This window comes from Melospiza melodia, chromosome 12 (genome assembly GCF_035770615.1).
Source record: "Melospiza melodia melodia isolate bMelMel2 chromosome 12, bMelMel2.pri, whole genome shotgun sequence".
Taxonomy (NCBI): domain Eukaryota; kingdom Metazoa; phylum Chordata; class Aves; order Passeriformes; family Passerellidae; genus Melospiza; species Melospiza melodia.
In genome coordinates, this window is record NC_086205.1 from 24,061,369 (window position 1) to 24,082,546 (window position 21,178).

At 48.4% G+C, this 21,178-nt stretch overlaps 1 protein-coding gene across 4 annotated transcripts in view; it reads left to right on the plus strand.

The window, feature by feature from the left end:
* The first annotated feature begins 1,228 nt into the window (after positions 1-1,228).
* The window catches only part of PLD1 (phospholipase D1), a 64,582-nt gene continuing 44,632 nt past the window's right edge, over positions 1,229-21,178 (plus strand). For 2 of the 4 annotated variants that reach the window (XM_063167318.1, XM_063167321.1), the window contains exons 1-3: positions 3,339-3,414; positions 20,305-20,490; positions 20,813-20,940. In XM_063167318.1, coding sequence (XP_063023388.1) covers positions 20,337-20,490; positions 20,813-20,940 — 282 coding nt within the window. In that variant the 5' untranslated portion in view covers positions 3,339-3,414; positions 20,305-20,336. Of the gene's footprint in view, positions 1,252-3,338; positions 3,415-5,202; positions 5,314-20,304; positions 20,491-20,812; positions 20,941-21,178 lie in introns of those variants that run through there. The other 2 variants (XM_063167320.1, XM_063167319.1) reach the window with 2 other exon arrangements.

Here is a 21,178-nt window from a genome sequence, read left to right on the forward strand (position 1 = left end):
CCAGAGTAAACCCTCATCTCACCAAGGGTGATACAGCTGATTCCTCCCTCCCCTGGGGCTCTGCAGGCTCCTTCCCAAATGTGATCCAGTTAGGGGAAAAAAACAACTCTTTATTTTTCCCCTGGTTGCCCTCTGGTCCCCACGGCTTTGCAGAGGCACCAACATGACCCACACTCGGTGTCAGGGAGCCCCTGCATGGCTAAAGGGGAACCATAAGGAGGAAAAAGGACTTTTCAATGCCTGCAGGTATGAAAGGCACTCCAGGCTCCACCCTGGCATTTGATGGTTGGTTTTTTATTTTTCCCTCTTTGATGTGTGGGTTGCTGTGAACAGTGTCAAGAGCACAGGGCTGGGGAATAGCCCATTATTGGTGGCACTGTGAATAGTGCAGGGCTGGGGTTTGTGCTGGTGTAGCTGGGCTCATTTAACAAAGGAAAAAGCAAATGGATGATAAAAATCTCTATGGGTAAAACCCTCTATTTGGGTGACACCTGTGTTCAACATGTCAGACAGATTCCTGATGTGGCTCTGCTGAGATCCTTCTTGCACTCCAACGCATTGGCAAAACTGCCTTTTGCCACAGAGGAAGGTGAGAGAGTTTTTCAGGTTGTGAAAAAATGGTTTGAGAGGTTTGGAGAAGGTGATGCTTCTTTGTGCTGTCACATGTTCACTGCAGCCTGCTCTTAATTTGGCATTTATTTTCCCTCGCTTAAAGCCTTATCTCGTTTGGCATTTCTCTAATGTCCTGCAGATCTCTGCTCCTTCCCCTTCTCCATGTCTTGTGACGTCAAGTGGTGACCGAGATTGAAAACAATGTCCTTATTTTAAAAGAATGCTTTTTCTTTTCCTGCATTATCTTTCAGCTGGTGTATTGGGCTTGGTGTGCAGCAGCAAAAGCTTTTAGTTCACCAACAGCCCTTCTGCAGATGTCTCTTACACTTTTGGCCGCCTTATTGGGCATGGAAGTGAAAAGTTTTAGGCAGAAGGAAAAAATATGAAGTACAAGTAAATAATAATAATAATAATAAAAGATTGCTAATATGAGCACCTTGGTTTTACAGACTGCAGCAGCCTCAATCCCTGCCTGTCAGCCTCATCTTAAATAAGAACACTTCACACCCCTGTGACGACACCAGGCATCCTCTAAGGGATGTGGGGAAGTTCCTGAAGAATGAAAAGCAGGTGGGAGAGAACCAAAGAAACTCCTGACAGATAATACTGTGCCTCTCAGAGCTCAAGACATTTTTGAGGGTATGTGCCAAGTATCCATTTAATGAATTGCCTCTGGGACAGGGAAGGTTCTGGGAAGTGTAGAAAACCACTAATGGGACATGGGCACAGACGGTGGTGCTTCTGCTCTGTTGTGGTGCTGCAGAGGGGGGAATTGTGAAAAGTAGAGGCCAAAGTGCTAACCTACACTGGCTGCTCTCTTCTGCTACTGGTCTAGCCCTGCTCACTGCCAACATAAACCTATAGCAGGGAGATTAAATACACATTAAGTGAGCTAAGGTTTATGGATTTGGAAAGATTTGCCAGAAATCAGCCAGTCATGTAAAGGATGAACACTGAAATGAACTCTGGGCAGGAGGGAAGGGGTTGTCTGCAGAGAAAGTTGTGTTTCTCTGTGTCTGCTATGTCTCTGCTCTGCATCAACACACATGGAGATGTGTGCAGAGATGGGAGATGGCAGAGGTCCCTGCAGCCCGCTGTCCTCCTGCCCTGGGGAGCTGGGAGGTTTACAGAGGTGTGTCCAGAGAGATGGCAGAGATTGGGCATCCTGGGCAGGTGGGTGCCCTGAGGGATGCTCCCCTTGCTGTATCTCCACTCATTCCTATTCCATACATTTAGCATGAAACCTCTCTGCAGTGTGGGCTAATGTGCCTGTCTGGAACATGGCTCTGCCCTCTCTTTGGGGTGGAAATGGCAGTGATATAGGGCAACTTTGAATATTTCCCTTTGCCTTGAAGTGTTCCACACCATCCTCCTCTCTTGCTTTGTTCTCTCCTGACAGTGAATGCCACAAATATTTGTGCTTTTTCCTTGCTCAGTGCAGCCAGCACTGCTGAGCCACCTTGACTCACAGCTGTCCACAGATGCCCAGTGGGGCAGTGTGTGAGCCCAGCCCCATGAGCTGAAGGAAGCTGTGTTGCAATACCATTGGGAACCCACCTTAGAAATCTAAGTTTGATTTTAGGTGTGAAGCACATCACTCACTCTGTTAAGGTGTTGGTAAGCCAAGTCACAGTAAACCCAGAGTAAACGAGCTGAGCCACTGTGTTACAGGTGTGCCCATAAACAAGGCAGGGGCTGCTCTGGTGGAGAATGTGATGCCTCAATATTATTCTGCCAGAGTAGGAGACAGAGGCTGCTTCTGAACCAGCAGTCCTCAAAGTTGGGTTATTTATCTCATCTACATTTAAGGTCTGTGGTTCAGTTCTTTGTGATTTAAAGAAATAGAAACTAAAATAATTTAAGGAAGAAAAATATCCTAATAACCATGCCGAAGTCTTGCTGTAGATGTAGAAGTGGGATCACTGAGTTTGCTGGAAGAAATCACCAAGATCTCCCTGTGCAGCCACAGCAGTGAGAGCTGCAGTGCTGAAGACAGATTTTGGGCGTTTCACCAGCACTCAGGGCTGGCTTAGAGCTGGAACCTGCTGGGAATTTCGCTTATCCGCATGTCAGTTCAATGCTTCTGCGAGCACAAAGATTTTCTCTCTCGCTAAAAAATCTCCTCCTTGCGTATTAAAAAGGGCATAATGGAAGTAACATGGTAAATGCAGCGTGTGTAGGGGAGGACAGCTCGGATCCAAATACCACCGGACTGTAATTACTGGGCTGTCTTACGCTAAAAAAAAAAAAAAATTAAAAATCGCATGTGCAATTAATAATTGTTAATTTGTACAGGCTTTTTCAATCTGTTTCCCTGGCCAAACGCAGTTTCTCGGTGACGGTGGGGAACCTTGGCTTCTCCTTCTCCCTCCTGGAGTGTCCGGCCACGAAGGGGAGAACCGCGCTCCCTGTGGAAGCAGCACTCGGAGCGCGCAGCAACCTCAAATCCCCTCCACCAGCGGCAAAGTTGGGCTGAAATAACCGAGTTACTCCCTTTAGCTCACTCTGCGCCTCCCTGGGCTCTTCGCACCCAGCCGGGGCGGAGCGGGGGTGCCCGTCCCTCCCTCTGAGCCGCGTCCCGGTCCGGGAGGGGCCGCGGTGCCCTCAGAGGAGGCGGGCGCGGGGCGGGCCCGGGGGCCGGGCTTGGGCAGCGCGCCCAGGAGCCCAGCGGGCGGGGCCGGTGTGAGGAGGTTCCTTGGGCTGTTCGGGGCGGCTTTTCTGGCTGCTGGTGCCCCGCGAGAGGGACGGCGCCCGGCAGGCTCTGACGGCACCATGGGGCACCCGCGGCCGCGGGGGCCGGAGGTGGGTGCGGGCGGGCGCGGCCGCGGGGCTGCCCCGGAGCGGGCGCCTGGTCCGGGGCACTGCGGTGATTTCAGCGTCTGTTTTCAAGTGAATGCTTTGCCCGGGCTCTTTGCTGGGCAGAGTTTGTCGCGGGAAGGTGTTTGTCGTCTGTCGGACGCACTCGGGATGGTTTACGCGTTTTTCGTGCAGTGAAATGGGTGGGTTTGGGTCGCTGCGGTCTGCGCTGTGTCGGGGCAGGACCGCGGGTTTGGGAAGCTCGGCGATGTGGTGAACTCCAGTGTCCCCGGCACTGGTGGAGCCGTGACCCTGCCACGTCCCTTCCGCACCCGCGGTTCTTGGGTCATGGGAAAGCCCTGAGTTACTGAAGGTGCTGACACAACCCGTTCTGCCGAGCTGCTGGGTGGGTTTCTTGCAGTGAAAGCCTTTTCTGCCTGTTGCTGGTTTTCTTTCTTTGGCGTGATGCTCTCTAGAAATCTTCAGCCCCAAGGTGCCTCTGGACCGAGCTGGACCGTGGTTCAAGTCAGTGCAGCTCCGTTGGCTTTGGAAGCGGTCCCCGGGCTGAGCAGGCTCTCTGCACACAGAAGGACAATGCCCATTGTGTGCCCTGGTCTGGTGCTCCCCACATCCCTCCTTTCAGTAAATCTGCACGGTGCCGCTCCAGTGAGGCTGTCTGGGGTCAGGCACCCGCAGTTGGACTGGGTGGATGAAGCTCTGCTGCTTTAGCGCTGGTGGAAGATGCTAAGTGTGGATGTCACGGCGAGGCCGGTGTGGCTGCTGGGACAAAAGCTCCCTGTTTGCCTACGGTGTTGTGTTTCGGGCTGCGAGGGGTGGGAGCTCTCTTTGGAGTGTCTTTAATCGCTCAAGAATTCGTGTTTTCCCTCCCGTGCTGTCTCTACCATTTGATAAGCGTGAGCTCATGCCAGAGGCTCGCAGGTAACCAGGGAACTTATTTTCCACCCACCTCATGATGCTCACAGGAGTGTTAGCCCTGTGACTTGGGTCTCATGGCCAAATCCTGCCCAGCTTAGCCCGAAGTTGGAAAGCTGTGAGTTTGAGTCTGTGGGTTCCCCTTCCTCAGGGTCACTGTTCCCCTGTGATGCTGAGCACTCCCCGGCGATGCTGGGATCCCCGATCCTGGCTCAGGGGGTTGCTGCAGAGTTCCCCCCAAAGTCCCCCCTGTGCACCTGCCCTTGCCTGCAGCTGAAAGAGGCCCTTCCTCCTGTCCTTCTGCCATGAGGTAGCACCAAGCCTGTAAAATGAGATTTTCTGCAGTGGGAAGGTGTGTCTGGCCTCTCCCAGGCCTGGGGTGCAGCCCGTGGGTGACATCCCACGGTGTCCCCATTGCCCATCATGGTGCCAGGCTTACTTGGTGGGATTCTGGGCCCTGGATCTGCCCTCCCCTCTGACTTGGTCAGAGCTCCCTGTGGGACAGGGCCAAGGTCAGATTCCCTCTGAAAAGACCTGTTAAAATTTACAGAGATTGCTGTGGACTCTGCTTCAGCTGATTGAATTAAAGTTTATTGAGAGGTACAGCGATAGAATTTGGTTCTGCCAAGATTTAACTTTCCTAAGTAAAGAAGATTGAAGGGGTTCACTTACATACTCACTTGCATTTTTAGTTTTATCTTGATATATATCACATCATCCTTTTCAGGATTATTGAAAATTAGTGTTGAGGCTCTGGTCTTCCTAGAAAAGATTCAATAACTTCAATTTTCCTGGAGGCCATGATGCTCTTCTTATTTTGAGAGGCTTGAACTCCCCCCCAGAAAATGCTGTTGTTGACAGGTGTCTCCTGAGCTCTCACAGCTGATACCAGTCTGCTGGAATGAGAATTGCACGTTCTTTGAACTGCTGAAGATGCTGTTTCACGTGTGTGAATGAAATTATAAGTACTAGGTAGGTGATTGTTGCTGGTGAAATTAATCTTTCACAAAGCAGGCTATAATCTCATGGCTCTCCTAGACATTTTTATTACTCTTTATAGTAACAAAGTGTAAAGGGTTGTGCCATTGTGACATTGTTATTCCTGTAAATTGGGAAGTGCTCTTTAGACTGCAGGTGTGTCTGTGGTGGAGGAGAGATGTTTTAAGGGAGTGGGTTCTATCTCCAGCAGTGATTTGAGAAATCTCTTACGTGATTAAGTGAAATTTCAGCCAGCTGAACCTGGGTTTTACAGTTATTCCTTCTCTGAAAATGGATTTAAATCAGGTTATCAAACCTTCAGGGAAAGAAATTTCAGGGGAATGCACTTAAATGCTGGCACTACCACAAGTGTTATTCCTTTAAATGGCATAATAAGGAATATATCAGCTGCTAATGTTTATAGAGGCTTGCAGTTTTATCTTCTGTCTGTCTGTACCCTGTGACTATACCAAAGGGGAATCTCAGGGACTGAAATTGCTGGAGTTTTGCATCATGGTCTGTGAGGAGCAGCACCTTTCTGATGCCTTTGCTGCAAACAGGTGGTTCCTTAATTTCATTTTGGAACAGCTATTTTGCAGCAAATTATTTAAAATAATAAATAATAATAATAATAATCGTAGTGCTTTAGTGAGAATTAGTTTTGGCTGGTGGCCCTAAATCTGTGTATAGCAGAGCTGAAAAAGCAATTTGATTTTCTTCTTGAGTGTTGGCACCTGGTCTTGGCTAAGGGTGAGGAAGGAGGAGGGTGAGAGCAAACCTCTACATGCCTTCATGCCTTTTCCTCCTATTGTCTGACTGGCAATTATTTGATGATGTGTTTTCAGCGCGCTCTCACATGCCCTGTACCCTGGGAGCTCCTGCAGGGACTGAGATTTGGTCATGATCATTTGCCTGACAGGAGTTGCGGCTTTGTCTTTTTTTATTTCCCTTCACAAAATCTTGGCCAGCCTTTTTTTTTTTTTTTTTTTTTTTTGGCCAAAAAAAGTGGTTTTTCAGTCCCTATTTAGGTACTGCTTGCTGTGCTTCTTCTGCCCTCTGAGAGGTGGGATGTGTGTGCAGTGCAGCCTGACTTCTCTGCACCCACCTATGCAGGGCCAGACCTCAGCTCTGCTGAGCTGCAGGATAGAGATAGACATGTAGTGTCAATTCAATTTATTGTTTGTTTTAGATACATAAATAAGTTTCTAACTGATATTTAGCCAGGTGCACCTGCCCTGTCCCTCACTTCCATGGACTTGTGATCATCTGATACATGTACATACATACCAGCTCTGTGTGTGCAGACACCCTGGAAGGCAGAAAGTTGTGGAGGGATGGATGGGAAAAGCTCAGTTTTCCCGGTTTTATTTACAAAATATTTGCCATGTTGCTCCCTCACTTGCCTGACACAAGGTGACCAGGGTGGCATCATGTGAGGGATGCTCCCCCTTACCCTGGCTTCTTTGGAGGGGGGGAACAAACAGGAGTGAAGTGTGGTTTTGAAGATCATTAATTTTATATTTATATATATTTTTTACTTTGGAATCCAGAGTTTTCTCTGTTTCCAAGCAGCAGTGGGAGCATCGTGTGCCATCACCACTGCCCCGAGCGCTTTGCACATCCCTCGCTCCCCGTGCCCACACGCTGTGGTGGCATTTGGTGATTTCTGGATCCTTCAAGCAGATCTACACCGAAACCTGGGGGTTTACATAACAAAGTGGGAGTGGGGCTTGTGTCTGTCAGACAGCTCCAGCCCCCAGGCACCCATCTGCTGCTGTGGGGAGAGGGGGAGAAGCCGTCTGGTGGCTGCTGCTCCCACACTGGGGAGAGCTGGATCCCAAAGGAGCTGGGGTGGCACCAGGCAGAGAGGAAGGCACACACCCCAGAAGGGAGGCCAGTTTTGTCTCAGAGAATAATAACTTCTATTTAAAAACACTTGTGGCTTGCACAGATCTAAATAGGTGCAGGTCAGGGCAATCTTGCTGAAAATGGGTCAGGGAAAGGGGATGGGGCAAGTGCCAGAGGATCTGCTGCTGCTGCAGTGAGGATGGTATCAGGTCAGCAAGGGTGACAGCCTGCCCAGGGCTTGTTGCCAAAACAAAATGTGGGGTTTTAATATCAGGGTAATTACCTGACGTAGTCTTGCTGGGCTCCTGTGCTTGCTTGGATGCCAGTAAAAGTGTCTGAGCATAGGGCTGGGTGGGAATAAACCCTGGCACTCAGGGTGTGCCCATCTGTGCCAAGTCTGTGCTGAAACTGGTGTTGGCTGTTTCTGGTGTTCGTACTCTTTGGTTTTCTGTGATTTGTTTGCCCTTAAATCTTCCCTTTTGCTCCCTGGGGACACAGAGTGAACCATGTTGAGCTCCATCAAATCAAATGGTGTTGCATGGCCAGTAGGATTTGACAGCAAAATAGCCAGTTTGCATTAGTTACCTTAGTGTATAGCATTGTCCCTTCCTCCTCTATCCTGTTTTCTGTGGCAGAGGAGGAATAGATAAAATAAATGATCTTCTGTCCTAAGGAACTCAGTATTTAGGGAGAAATGCTGTAATAAAAAGGCAGGTGTAATAAAAAGGTGAATAGTGGTGGGGTGCACACGTTTTTCAGTGGAGAAAGAGCAGTCCTCCACTGTTCACCCATGGAAAGTCTTTGGGAGAGGAGCTGCAGGGCTGAGGATGAGAAACCTGATCAGTATTGGCAGATTGACTTGGCAGAAGGAGACTTTTCTGTCTGGGTGGGGGAGTCCTGTGCACGCTTTACTGACAGCAGCAAGTATTCAGAATATTCATGGTGTTGAGATCTGTTTTCCTGGCTTGCACCTGCTGGTGAAGAAAGAATTCAAGTGCATTTCCTGGATTGCGTTTTCCAGGTCAGGCTGTGAGTGGGCCTGATTCCTGTTTTATGTTTTTCTTTCTGCTGGTGCAGTGAGCCCTCGTGTGCAGCCTTCACATGAGGGCTCTTTTTTGGTAGAGATAAGATGAACCCACTGATAAACACCCGGTGAGCTGGGGCACTTTGCATCTTCTTCCCCAGGGCTGGGGAGGTGGTCCTGGCACAGAGGGTCCTCTCTTCTCTGGGCAAGTGTTGCAGAGCACAGAGACAAAAGGCAGTGCCAGGCAGACAATGTCCCACAGAGCAGGGCTCTGACAGCCTCTGTCCCAGCCTGTGCAAGTGGCTGATTCAGAGCCAGTTGCAGTTTCTGGTTGCCTGGCCCTGCAAGAACCTGCTTCTTTTTCCCCTCCAGGATCTGCCAGTGCCGTGTCCTGGGGCTCTTCCTCGTCACTGGCGCTCGCTCATCGCTGAACCATTTCCTAGAAACTTCTCCCATTCTACCAGCCAGACTTCTGGCAGGATTTTATTAATCAGAAATACTCATTTCGTGTTCTTCCTGCCTGTCTCTGTCCCACCCAGAAAACACCCACTGGTGAGCACAGAGCTCACTGCACTGCCTTGAGTCAGATGAACCTTCTCTCACCATCAGCGGGGCTGACTCCTGCTTGAAGCCCTCAGGCAGGGGGAAAATAAACCAGCAAGAGTAATTAATTGCACCTTTCAACACTTTCAGTAGCTGAGGTGTTGTGGCCATGGCAGGACCTCATAACTGTACCTCAGTACCCGGTTAAAGCCAACGCTTGCTGGTGGGGCTTTTATTTATTTAAAAAGTGTTCTGACTCCCAACCAGCTTTGAATGTGACACGCAAGAGGTGGAATGATTGGGTGGTTTGCATTTATATTTTCTCTTTCAGTTCAAGTAAGATGCAGTTGACTTCACATGAAGAACACAGATTTGCCTTACTTGTGGTTCTCTTGGGTGCACTGGGAAGCACTGGTGGCTGCTGGGGTCTTCTGGGAAGCTCAGCTGTCCTTTGTCACAGTGAAAGGCTGCTGAAACCATTTAGAGGGCAGGCAGTGCATCACAGTCTTTTCAGAAAGAAGTACTTTGTTTTCTCATTTCTCTTTTGCTATTTATGTAGTCCCTGTGAGATGTTCTGAAGTATATTTTTCCATGACTGAGGTTTCCTGCAAATTGATTTTTTTTTTGTGTGTGTGTCCCACCCAGTGTTAAGTCTTACCAAGAAAGAATAGTAGATGAGTCATGGTGGCTTTGAAATCTCTGTGGTTAGGCCTGATCCTGCAGAGTTTTGGCAGCAGTTGTGGCAAGTGAGCCATTTTGTTCACCAGGAGAAAGATCTGGCAAGATGGGAACTGCTGTCCGAGCCTGTTTAGCCTTTTTTACTTCTCTCCCAAAACTATTGCGTTTCTTCCTGCCAAACAGATTTTTTTTTTTTTTTTTTTTTTTTTTTTTTGTACATGCAGAAAACTCTCTGCAAACACTTTTCTGGGCAGTGCTGCTCCAGAAGGTCATGGCAGCTGAAAGAAAAATAGCCTTTAATTTTTGCCTCATTGTGTGCTGAGGTCTGGAGGGTTAAGCTTGTAAGTCATAATATTAATGCTCTGATTTCCTCTAGGAATTTGTGGGGAAAATACTGTAAAGGAGTTTAAACAAAAAGAGAATGAACTGCAGGGTGTCTGCCTTGGCCAGACACCTGTGTTACTTGTAAGATACTGGAGGTCTGGGTGGGGGAGAGGGGGCAGCTGAGGCTTGATTTGAGCTCTGATATGAGCCTCATCTTTCCCTGCCTGCCATCACTGTTCTCCTGTGCAGGCTTGATCAAGGCATTGTTTCTCCCCTCTCTAGGAAAGTGGTTAAAAAAATTTGTCCACGGCATCTATTTTGTTCTAAGCAAGCTGTCAGTATTGTCAATGTATGTAAATGAGATATTTTGCATATATTTGCAGGTGTTTAGTTGTATTTAAGAAAGAAACATAAGGGACCTATTCTGTTCCTGCAAGTTACTGCTTCATAACAGACAATTTCTTATTAAATTTGCCTGGATTTGATCTCAGTTTGAAACCTCAGCCAGCATTCCAGAATTGTTTGTGAAATCAGAACCCAATTACTGTAATTACTCATCCTTGATTCTGATGATGAATCAAACACTTCATGGTATAGAAAAATTAACTTTTCACTGGCTTGAGTCCTGTTTCCTTGGTGCTGTTATGTTACCATGTAGGGTGTCCATGGCTGGTTTGCAAAGCCACCTGGAGCTCTCTGTGAAGTCCTGGGGACAGCATCACCTCTGCCCTCTGTGCTTGGCTTCTCTTAAAATTACCTCTGGGACTTCCCCAAGGCAACTGTTTTCTTCTTGTAAACAACATTCACAAATATTTTTCTTAGCTGGCCACAGAGAAGGAAAATGCAGTTCTTGTGAGACCTTGGTGTTACTCTAAATCCACTGAAAAAGCTGTTTGGGGGTTTCTGGGTGTGAAAGGGAGGCTGAGGGCTGATGTCTGCTCGTGTTGGTGCTGGCTGAGCTGAGGAAAAGCAGCTGTTCTTGGAAACGGGGATCAGGAGCACACTGATCCCCTGTTGCATCCTCCTGTTGTCACCTCTGTCACCTGCTGTTGCTGAGTTTTTGGGAATGATGCCCGATTGTACAACAGCCTTTTAGTGCTGGGTGTCCCAGCTCGATGGTGGGAGCCACTGAGCACTGCAGCTTTAAGAGTAGACTGGAAAATAACTGAAGTCAAATGAGGACAGAGACATCAGAATTTTGTGGAGCTTATCAGCCAGAATGCATCAAACGCATTCAAAAGCATTGCTAAATAAAACATTAAAAATCACTAGGGAGCTTCAGTTTGGAAAGGTGCAGAACCCAGGGTTGCAGGCAGGAGTACAGGAGCATTTTGGGGTCTGCACCACATCATGGGACTTTGCCCTTGTGGCTCCAGCCTGACAGGGGCAGTGCTTTCAGGGTGGTGCAGGGTCCTGTTTGGGCTGGGGAAGCAGCAGGATTCTGGCTGAGGAGCAGAGAGGAGCTGGGACATCCCCTTGCTGGGACAGCCTGGTGACCCCGAGGTGCTGCAGTTGCTCTCACACCCATTTACCAGAGGGGATCCTGTGCTTTGGTTTCTGGCAGTGTGTGCACAGTCAGCAAAAGCTTGGCACAGCCTCATGTTCAGCCTGAGCAGTCACAGGGTTCATTAATGCTGCCAGGAGGGATCAGCGTGGGATGGCACCTGTGTGGACCTGCATGTGGGTCCCAGCCCTGCACCCTGCACTTGGAGCTGCCTGCAAGAGGGACAGAAGCATCAGTGAAACTGTGGTGGTCACCCTGCAGTGGTTGTCCTGGAAGCTGGTGGTGTTTTGGGGAATCATCTGGGAGATGAGCCTGTGCCTTGCGCTCCCCAGGCAGGGGAGGGAGTTGGAGTTGGGCTTGGCTGCTCACATGGGAACATTTGAGTTCTGTGCTCTAGTGGGGACTAACCTCACTAACAGCAGGACTGTTTAGTGGGAGGGTTGCCTTCCTCCTCCATCATGGCCCTCTGCTCCTGCCAACTGTTTGGTTCATCTTAAATGGAAATGGTTTTAAAATTTCCATTAGGGCAAACAGACTCCCAAAAGTCAGGACAATGGAAACAACATTTTATTAAAGTGCTAAACTTTTAACTAAACTATTAGTAAAAATGTATGGTCTAAATCTGCTACTCTTTGTTGCTGTGATACCCACAGGAATCCCTCATTTCTTTGAGCAGGTCACAAAAAAGGTCAGCAGAATCACGTGTCTGTGGTTTCACATGGAAAAAAGCAGAAGGAAAAAGAAAAGTCATGTTCCCCCTTAATGAGAACAGTTCAATCAGCAGCAGGGTGGCAGCAGGAGCAGGGACACTGACCTCCTGACACGTACCTGTGCTCTTTGCTGTGATCCAGAGCTGCTGCCTGGAGCCAGTGCCCGTGCAGGGCTGAGATCCTGTTGCAGTCACTGAATCCCTCCCGAGCACAGGCTGCAGTGCTTTCCCTGGAATTGGCTTGGCTGGTAGGAGATATGTGAAGGTCTGTGTTTGCATTTATCAGCTGCCACCTAACCCACTGTGGGAGGAAGGGAGGGAAGGATGGATGGAGGTGTTGGGCTGCCTGCCAGCACGCCCGCTTGTCTCTGAGCTGCCGGAATTCCCTGCGGAAATGTGGCTTGGCAGGTGGCACTTGCTGGAGCACACGTGGCACTGGGAGATACCACAGCAGTGTTGGGTGATGTACAGGACACCAGCCTGTAGCTATCTATACATTTAGGTAGCAGAAATACCTGCTGTATTTGTGTGGTGTGTTCAGCTGTAGGTAAAGCTGCAGCCATGTGTATCATCCTGTGAGCACTGTGGTGGTCCCTGTTATCCCTGATTTCGTGGAGATGGCCACTCTGATAGTCCTGTGCATTGCACCATCACTTTGGCTAGCTCCTTGCTTTTGGGATTTTACATAAAGCTTTTGTGAGCTCTGTCTTGTGCCAAACTCTGTGTGTCTATCAGCAACCAGAAGTGCTTTGGCCTTCCTGCTGTTTGCTCTTTGCAGCAGGCAGTTTTCCAATCCCCACTTTTCCATCAGCCCAGGACTCTATTGAGCACTCTGTTGCATCTTGGATGTGGGGTTTGGGGATGCTGAGATGGAGCCAATCCCCAGGGTGCTGTCAGCTGGCTCCCTTTGCCTGCCTGCAGCAATAGTGCTGGTTTGTCTCTGGGGGTGTGTAAGCAGGTTCCAGGGGATCTGGGCATCCCCTGTCCTGGTTTTCAGGGCTGTTACGTGCACTGCTCCTGGGTTTAGGGCTGCAGGGTGTTTCCCATGGGCCACATCAGGGAGTGCAGGGCTGGTGGTGATCCCTGAAGGATGCACAGCCACGCAGAGGTGTGAGTGCTGTGCTTAAACACTCTTGTCCATGCCTGAGGAATCCAAAACAAGGTGATGAATTAATATGTGCAGGGCCAGCCTTAATTACCAATAAATACCTAATGATTGGCTTCCTGGGGAGGCTGCACTTCCTGTGGCAGCCCAGGGAGCAGGGATGGTGTGGATGGGCAGGGGGACATGGAGCCAGAGCAATCAGTACATCAGCACGAGATCAGGTGCTGCCCATCCGAGGATGTTTGTGTTTTCCCTCTACTGTTCTGTAAAGCAAATGAAATGAGCCCTTGGGAGGTGCCTGACGCTTGGGCTGGGCCTGGGTGTGGGGACAAACCAGCATGGAGGGGCTTTCTGGCTGAAGCTGTGGGTTAGTCTCCAGTGCCTTACCTCATCCTTTCCCTTAACCTGCCTGGCTTTTCTGTGTCCTTTTCTCCTACAAGTGGGAAAAATGTGGGATGGATGCTGCAGAGCCCTGTCCAGGGGCGGAACAGGCTCTGCCCAGTGTGGATAGTGCAGCAGGCACTTCCAAAGATGAACCTGTTGTTTCCAGCCTTGAAGCATCTCATGCCCTGTTACAAACAGGCTGTGTGGATTCCTGTGACTCTGCTGCTCCTGTGGGCAGGCTCGTGGCTTGGCAATAAACCTCACGTGGCAAGGACTGTGGAAATCAATAATGCAGAGCCAGGGAACTGTGCTGCAGGAAGCACTGCTTGGTTCCTGCTTTTAGAGGTGTTGCTATTAAATTGGGCACTTTGTGGGAATAATTGTTTTGGAAACAGTATTTTAAAATGTTTTGGTTTTATCAGGATTGGGCTAAAGATAAGCAAATTAGGTCTGGATGAGGTTTCAATGTGTCTATTGTTGATCTGGGTTTTTATTTAAGTTCTCTAGCTCCAGATCTTTCCAGGGTAGGAGCAATGCTTTGGTTCTTATTCAAGGGCTGTTTTGTGTGTTTTAAAAACAAACCCTCATCCTTTTGCACTGCCCCTGCAGTATGAGCATCCAGAAGGGCAGATTTTCTGGAGGTGTCTGCATTTGCTGTTGCTGGCTGTTGGCTCCTCTGGCTGTGTGTTTTCCATGTACTGAACTGAAGAACAGGATTAAGGCATTGCTGAGCATTTTTCAACCCTATTGTCTTTTAGTTTCATGGTTAGGGAATGTAACATTCTACCTACAAGAGCCCTGTTGTTTTGATTAAATATTGAGGGGAAGATAAAATCAGTGTGTCTATTTTGCTTGGTGTGAGTATGGGGTTTTTTTCTGGGCTGGAAAAGCAGGATGCTCCTTGCAGGTGCTTGCAGGGATCCTGAGCACAGGGACACTTCCTAACTGTGGAAGTGGAGGGCTGACCCCTGCTCAGGGCTGTGGGAGGAAGGTGTGCCAGGGCGTAAGTCTGGGGTGCTGACAAGCCCAGCTTCTCCTGGGGGAGGCAAATAACTCCTCAGAAATGGCTTTTATCAGGTGAGAGTGTTTCTCCAACACACAGTGGTCCAAAGATCATTTTAGGTTTAAAATAGGAAGAATTAGGAGGTATTTACATGCAAGAGAGTCACCACCACTAGACAGAGCAAAAAGCTGTTGAGGGCATCGTGCATGGGAATTCCTTGGAATTTTGTTTGGGCTCTTGGTGCCCCTCTTGCACCCAGGCTCCTGGCAGCAGCAGGAGGAGAGAGAGAGAATTCATGCTTCGATTCTTTGGTTTTTTGTTTGTTTGTTTTCTGTTTACTGACCCCATTTCACTGCCCTGCTTTGGCCTGAGCCTGTCTGTTCTGCTCCAGGCAGCCTGGGAGGTTTTTGTGTGTTCCTCCGTGGGCGCTGCCTGCGGGACAGAACCAAGGATGGGAACAGAGGTCACTTGTCACAGCCCTTGCCAGAAGGTCACTGTACTGGGAGAGATGTCATGAGAACAGGAATGAGATCATTTTCAGGGATTGTAGTGTTTCTCACCGTAGGGATAAGAGTTGATACAGAGCATCAAACCCTGGGAGGCATTAGCAGGAAATGTCTGTTTTTCCTGGATATATTTTCTCTTCTCTGCTTACCATTTTTTCCAAATTAAATTTTTCTGGGTTTCATAGCTCTTTGAGGTACTTTTCAGCATCAGAACATATTAAGGAGCTGTGATTGTCCGAGCTTGTTTCTGATCTGCCATGATAGAGAATAAACTTAGGCTGACCAAGTTTTAGGTAGTCTGTGCTATTACCAGCTGCATACATTTTCACATCAGGACGTCAGTGTCTTCAAACACAGAACTGTTCATGAATATTTACAAAAATATGTATTTTCTGCCTTCCAGTTTCCATGCCTTTAAAGCTGTGCTTTTGTTATCCTGTGCAACAAGTAGAAAAAAATTTTCTTTAGTGAAGGCTGAAATGGTCATATGATCCCTGAAGTAATAACTTGGGGTTAAAGCATAACCAAAATGGCAAAGAGCAAGTAGATGTTGGGCTTGCAAAGTTGCAGGATGGAGCTACAGGTTTGCAATATATTCACAAGAGCTCAGGGATTAATATAGTTAATTTCTGTTTTTTTAGCCATTGTCACTGCAGTTGAAATCTTGGCTGATTCTTGGTGAAGTCACTGTTTCCAGTGTATATATTTTATTAGTTCAAGAGGTTTGGGGCCTGTGTGCTGTGGGGACAGTCTGGGACAGAAGGCAGAGAACTTAAGTGGTGCTTCAAGAGGAAGTAATTGATATGAGATTGGGCTGGACAAAAGGCAGTGCCAGCTGTCTTTATAGGGTTTGTAGTATGTAAAAATCTTCCAGTTTTTAATCATCTCCTTTTTTTTTCCTTTTCTGTTCCAAGGTTTTCCTTTACTGCTGAGTCTTTTCATTGTGTTTTCCCTCTTGCTGCCTTTGCCCAGGCAGACTTTGAGCCGGAGGAAGCTGGAGCAGCACCTTCCCTCTGTTCAAACACAGGCTGCCACTCCAGCTCCTGCCTGCCCCCGCAGCAGGTTTGGGGTGCAACTATTCCCCTGCCTCCTGCAAGCCCTGGGGGCTCTGCAAATCCCTCCTCAGGCAGTGCCCTGCCTTTGCCATTAGGGCTTTATCCCTAATCTCTGCTTTAAACCAGCAGTTAAACTGAAAGAGAGTAGGTTTAGATTAGATATTAGGAACAAATTCCTGCCTTTGAGGGTGCTGAGTCACAGGTTGCCCAGAGGAGCTGTGGATGCCCCATCCCTGGAAATGTTCAAGGCCAGGTTGGAAGGGGCTAGGAGGGACCTGGGATAATGGAAGATGTCCCTTCCTGTGGCTGGGGGTTAGAACTGGATGACCTTTAAGGTCCTTTCCAACCTACACTGTTCAGTGATTCTAATTCAGAGCACTTCTCCCTTGCCCACCCTGCTCACAGCAACCTTCTGCAGGGTTGCAGTCTGCTGTGACATTTCTCTGCCTTCTCTCAGTATTGACACTGTTCTCACAGGTCAAATGCTTTAGGCCTGAGTTCTCCTGTGTTCTGCATCATCTCTTCCTTCCTGGCTCACAGGCAATAGTCCTGTTTGTTCATCTTGGCACAGGTTTTGCGTTTGTTCGGATTGCCGGTTCTTGACTCAGTCAGATCCTGGTTTTTCTCTTTTGGTTGTTTGGGTTTATTTTCCTTTAAAAAACATGCTGCTTATTTTCTATCTTGAATGGCAACAGCTGAATGCTGAAATGCAGCACTTATTTCTCAGAAGTTTCATCCTGTTATTTGCAGTCTGCTGCGGTTTGCTGGTATCACTTGATACCAGTGTCAGAGGTTCATAATTCCCTTTTCTAGTCTGTCAGCAGTGTGAGCAGTGAGTGGCACTGGACAGACAGGGCCTTCTTGGTGCAGCCTGCCTGGTTTGTGGTAAAATCCTGGATATCCATGTCTGGTGCCTGTTTGCACCCAGCCTGTTGCAGATTAGCCCAGGCATTCCTCAGCTTGCCCGTGGGAATGCAGAGAGTGACCACATGGAAACTCTGCCCAAGAGGTTAAATAGCTCTTGTGGAGCAGGGCCCTGTGAGCAATTTGGCAAAGCTTTCAGAGGGGTGTGTGTGTCCTGTCTTTCCAGCTGAGCCCAGTGCCATGTGGCCTGCCCAGCGTTGGGTTTGCCCTGTGCCCTGTGGCTCTGCAGCAGCCAGCTGTGACAGGGAGCCTGGCCCCTGCCCAGGTTTGTGGGGCAAGTCACATTTTCCTTCTCAACCCCAAAATTTGGCTCTAATCTTAATGGGGATAATCCTGCTGCTGAGACTGACTCAGGCCCACCTGAGTTTGGACCCTGCTTTATCGCAGGACGTGTCTGTGCCAGCTGTAAAAACAGCTTTAGCTTTAAAAAAAAATAAATAATAAAATCCTGAGTTATGGAGCCCTGCTGCGGTCCCTTGGAAATAATCATTGCATACACTGGTTAATTGTTTATCCATTAACCAACTGTGTCAATTAATGTGACAAAGAACCCAGCTGTACCTGGCACAGTGGGGAGGAGGAGGAGGAGGAGGGAGGATGAGCATCTCCTCTCTCTGTTGGCTCCTCTCTGTTGCTCTTCCTGCAGCCCTGCTGATGTGGTATTTGTCTGCTGGTTTCCTTCAAGTGTAATTGCTGGCATGGCACGTCCAGAGTGTGTTTGGGCTGGTGTTCTTTTGGACCATGGAAAACTTCTTTTGGAAAGGACATTAAATTTCCATGAAGTAAAAACATCTTCTCATGGAGGAAAAAAAATTGTTTTGTTTCTAAATGTGAATGTACACAGAAATGCAAAGCAAGATGCTACTTTATTTCCAACTGGAAATACAAAAAAAAATTCTTTGCATGAAGTGCTGAGTGGGAAATAGGATTTTAATGTAGGTATGAGGGTAAAGTGAGGCTCTGGGCTCCCTCCTGCCATCCCCAGGGTTATTGGGAAAGCCTGGCAGCATGGCCTCCCTTGGGAATGCTGTTTATGTGTGCCTGCTTTCCAGGGAGAAAATCAAACATCCAAAGCCAGTCTATATCAGGTGGAATGACTTCACTCCAAACAAATGAAAATGTACCTTCTGCTCACTGAATAATTGAAGTCCCTTGCAGTACGTTGTTAGAATGGGAAAAGTGTAAAGCTTCCAAGGGGGAGAGCTGGCTTTCCATGAGTGGTGACAGGGGAGGTGTGGGACAGTGCCAGTGCCAAATTCCTGCTGCACAGAGAGTGCACGGGCTGGCTAGGGTAACACCAGTGGGGTGAGAACAGTTTGATGATTGAAACAAAATAAAATATAGTAATAATTGTAACGAAAGGGGAATAACTGATGGAAATAAATGATGCATAATACAGCAATTTCTCACCACCCCCTGGCCAGTGCCCAGCCCCCAGCAGCAGTTGGCACCCCCCAGCCAATTTCCCCAGCTGATATCCTGGGAATGGTGTCCTGTGGAATGGAATGGGATTTCCCTTTGGCCAGTTTGGGTCAGCTTTCCTGGCCGTGCTGCCCCACAGCTCTTTGTGCACCTCCTCATTGTCAGAGCCTTGAAAACTGGGAAGTCCTTGAATTAAGGGAAGCAGAACATAGCAACAACTCAAACATCAGTGTGTTATCAACATTGTTCTGGTCCTAAATCCAAAACACAGCACTGTACCAGCTTATAATAAAATTAACTCTGTCCCAGCTGAAACCAGGATGTGGCCCCGAAGTTCAGTGTATCACTGGGAAAGGAGGTATCCACATGTGTGTTTATATTTGAATTGTTCATGCAGGTCTCTTGAAGTGGCCTGGGGGCCCAGTGCTCCCCTAGTCTGGTCCTAAAACCTTCTGTGCTCTGGTGGCTTTCCCTGCCACTGGTGGAAGGTGACAGAGCTACCCAGGCCCTTGGAGCCCTCACTCCCAAGATGAAACTGTTGCTTCTACATTTACTTAGGTATGAGAGAAGAGATTGACCCAGTTTTTCTTGATTCAAGTTCGTGTGCAAATGGATTTTTTTTTCTGAAGGCAGCTGCTTCTAGCATGTTTTTAGGCATACATGGTATCAGCCTTGTGTAGTAATGAAATAATGGACTTGTTTCAAGAGGAAACAATAATGAAGAATGCTCTTTCAAAAGCAGCTAAACACATGATTTATTAAAATGTGAAATTATTTCCAAGTTACAGCATACTCAGCTCTTGTTGTGGAGCTCACACAAGAAGAATTGCACAGTGTTCTTTGCAGAACTTAACATCAGAAATGTCACACTTTTTGGAAAAATCATTCTTTAACACAATGTAAGAGCTTCCAGAAGGATAAATGGGCATCCCTGTATTGGCTTCTGTAAAATGTTGCCAGTTTGTCCCATCCATATTTTTTCAGGGTAGCTGTGACATTTATTGCAGAGCAGGACAAAGATTGAAGGGACTTTTTATCATCATTAGGGCGATGCCCAGGAGGAGCTGGAGCCTGGCTGTGTGCAAGGACCAGCAGCCAGCTCCACAGCCCCATGGTGAGATGCAGAGCCTAGAGGAGGAAGAGGAAGAGGGTTTGCAAATATTCACAAGCAGGAAAGACTTGTGCTAGTGTCAGTGGCCGTGCCTCATCTATCGATTTACTTTTGTTTCCTTATTATTTTTGGCTTCTTCCTTCCCTATTTTTCTTGTGACTCAGGCTCCTGGAATGGATGGGTGGGAATAAAGATGGGAAGTGCTGTAGCCACCAGTGCCCAAACACCTCTAAGTGCCACTGCCTGAGTGCCCTGAGTGGGCTGCAGCCTTTTCCCTGGCTGTGTCCCAGTCCCTAAGGGACAGTGGGCTGGTCCCCTGCAGCCACCCGGGATGTTGGAGGGGTGAGCACAGAAGATTTGGGATCCACCTTGTTGATCTCAAGCTTTCTGTGGGGATCAGGATGCTCCTGACCCTGGAGAGGAACCTTTAGAGCTGTAACTTTGGAGCCTGCTGAGAGGATGGAGCCGTGGGAGAGCACGAGGCACGCAGACACCACAGGCGGTTGTGTAAGGAGCATAGAAATAGAGGAAATCTTAATAATGCTGGGAGTTTTTAGCACTGCTTCACTCAAAGGAAGAACATGTAGCAAAAACTCCCACTGATTTTCTGAGTGAGCTTTTCCTTCGTGTAGCCTGACCTGGGAAACGCTGCACCAGGTGAATTAAATCTGGGATTTGGCCAGCCAGTGACATAGCTGAATATTTGCTATTGGGTGTGTAGGGTAGGATAGTTGGGAAGAGTATAGGTAAGGGGATGGAAGGAAGATGTGTCCATGCATTTCCAGTGGTTTCCTTCAGCCCTGTGCTGCAGAGAAGGTGCTGACAGCTCTGCTTTCTCTCCGCAGCGCCCCGCGGCTCCTGAGCGCAGGCCCCTGAGATGTCTCTGAGAGCAGAAGGCCATGCAGCCACGTCCACGCTGAAGAAGCTCGCTGCAGACATGAGCAACATCATCGAGAGCCTGGACACCAGGGAGCTCCATGTGGAGGGGGAGGAGGTGGACTCGGAGGTGCTCACTGACCCCAAAGGCACCGGTGAGTCGACTCCCCTGTGTCCTCATCCCATGTCCTGCCTGGCTTTTATCAACCTGTTGGCAGGGAGGCTACAGCCGCAGGGGTTTTACCAAGCCCAGCATTGACCCTGATTTAGAACCTGGAGGCTCTTAATACTTGAGCTTCTCAAGTCAAGTCCCTTCTGTGTAACCTTGTCTTTGAGCTCTCTTTAATAAAAATTGCTCTTTTGCTGGAAGTAATGCTGCATAAATCCTCCCATGTTAAAGCATTGCCGTTGGCTGCCTTTCATGCCCTGTTACCAGGCTGTTGAGCTAACAGATTTGTGGATTTGTGCTCCTTGCAGTGTGCATTCCCTTCTCTGCCATCTACCACACCCATGGGTTCAAGGAGCCGGGCACGCAGACGTACCTCTCGGGATGTCCTGTCCGAGTGCGTGTGCTGGAAGTTGAACGCTTTACTTCCACTAAGAAGGTCAGAACTTCACAGATTTTGTTTGATTTCTGTAGAACTCTATTTAAAATGCTGCCTTAATTTTGTGCTTGCTTGTTCATGGGCTGAGGAAGCAGCAATGCCTGTGTCTCAGAAAATGCTTAGGAGAGAAGGTTGTCTGTCTATTTATAAAACCTAATAAAGCAGAACAAGAAATCGTGAGACACAATAATCCTTAAGTAAAGCTGAATAAAGGCTCTTTAGATGAGCAGCTGCAGGA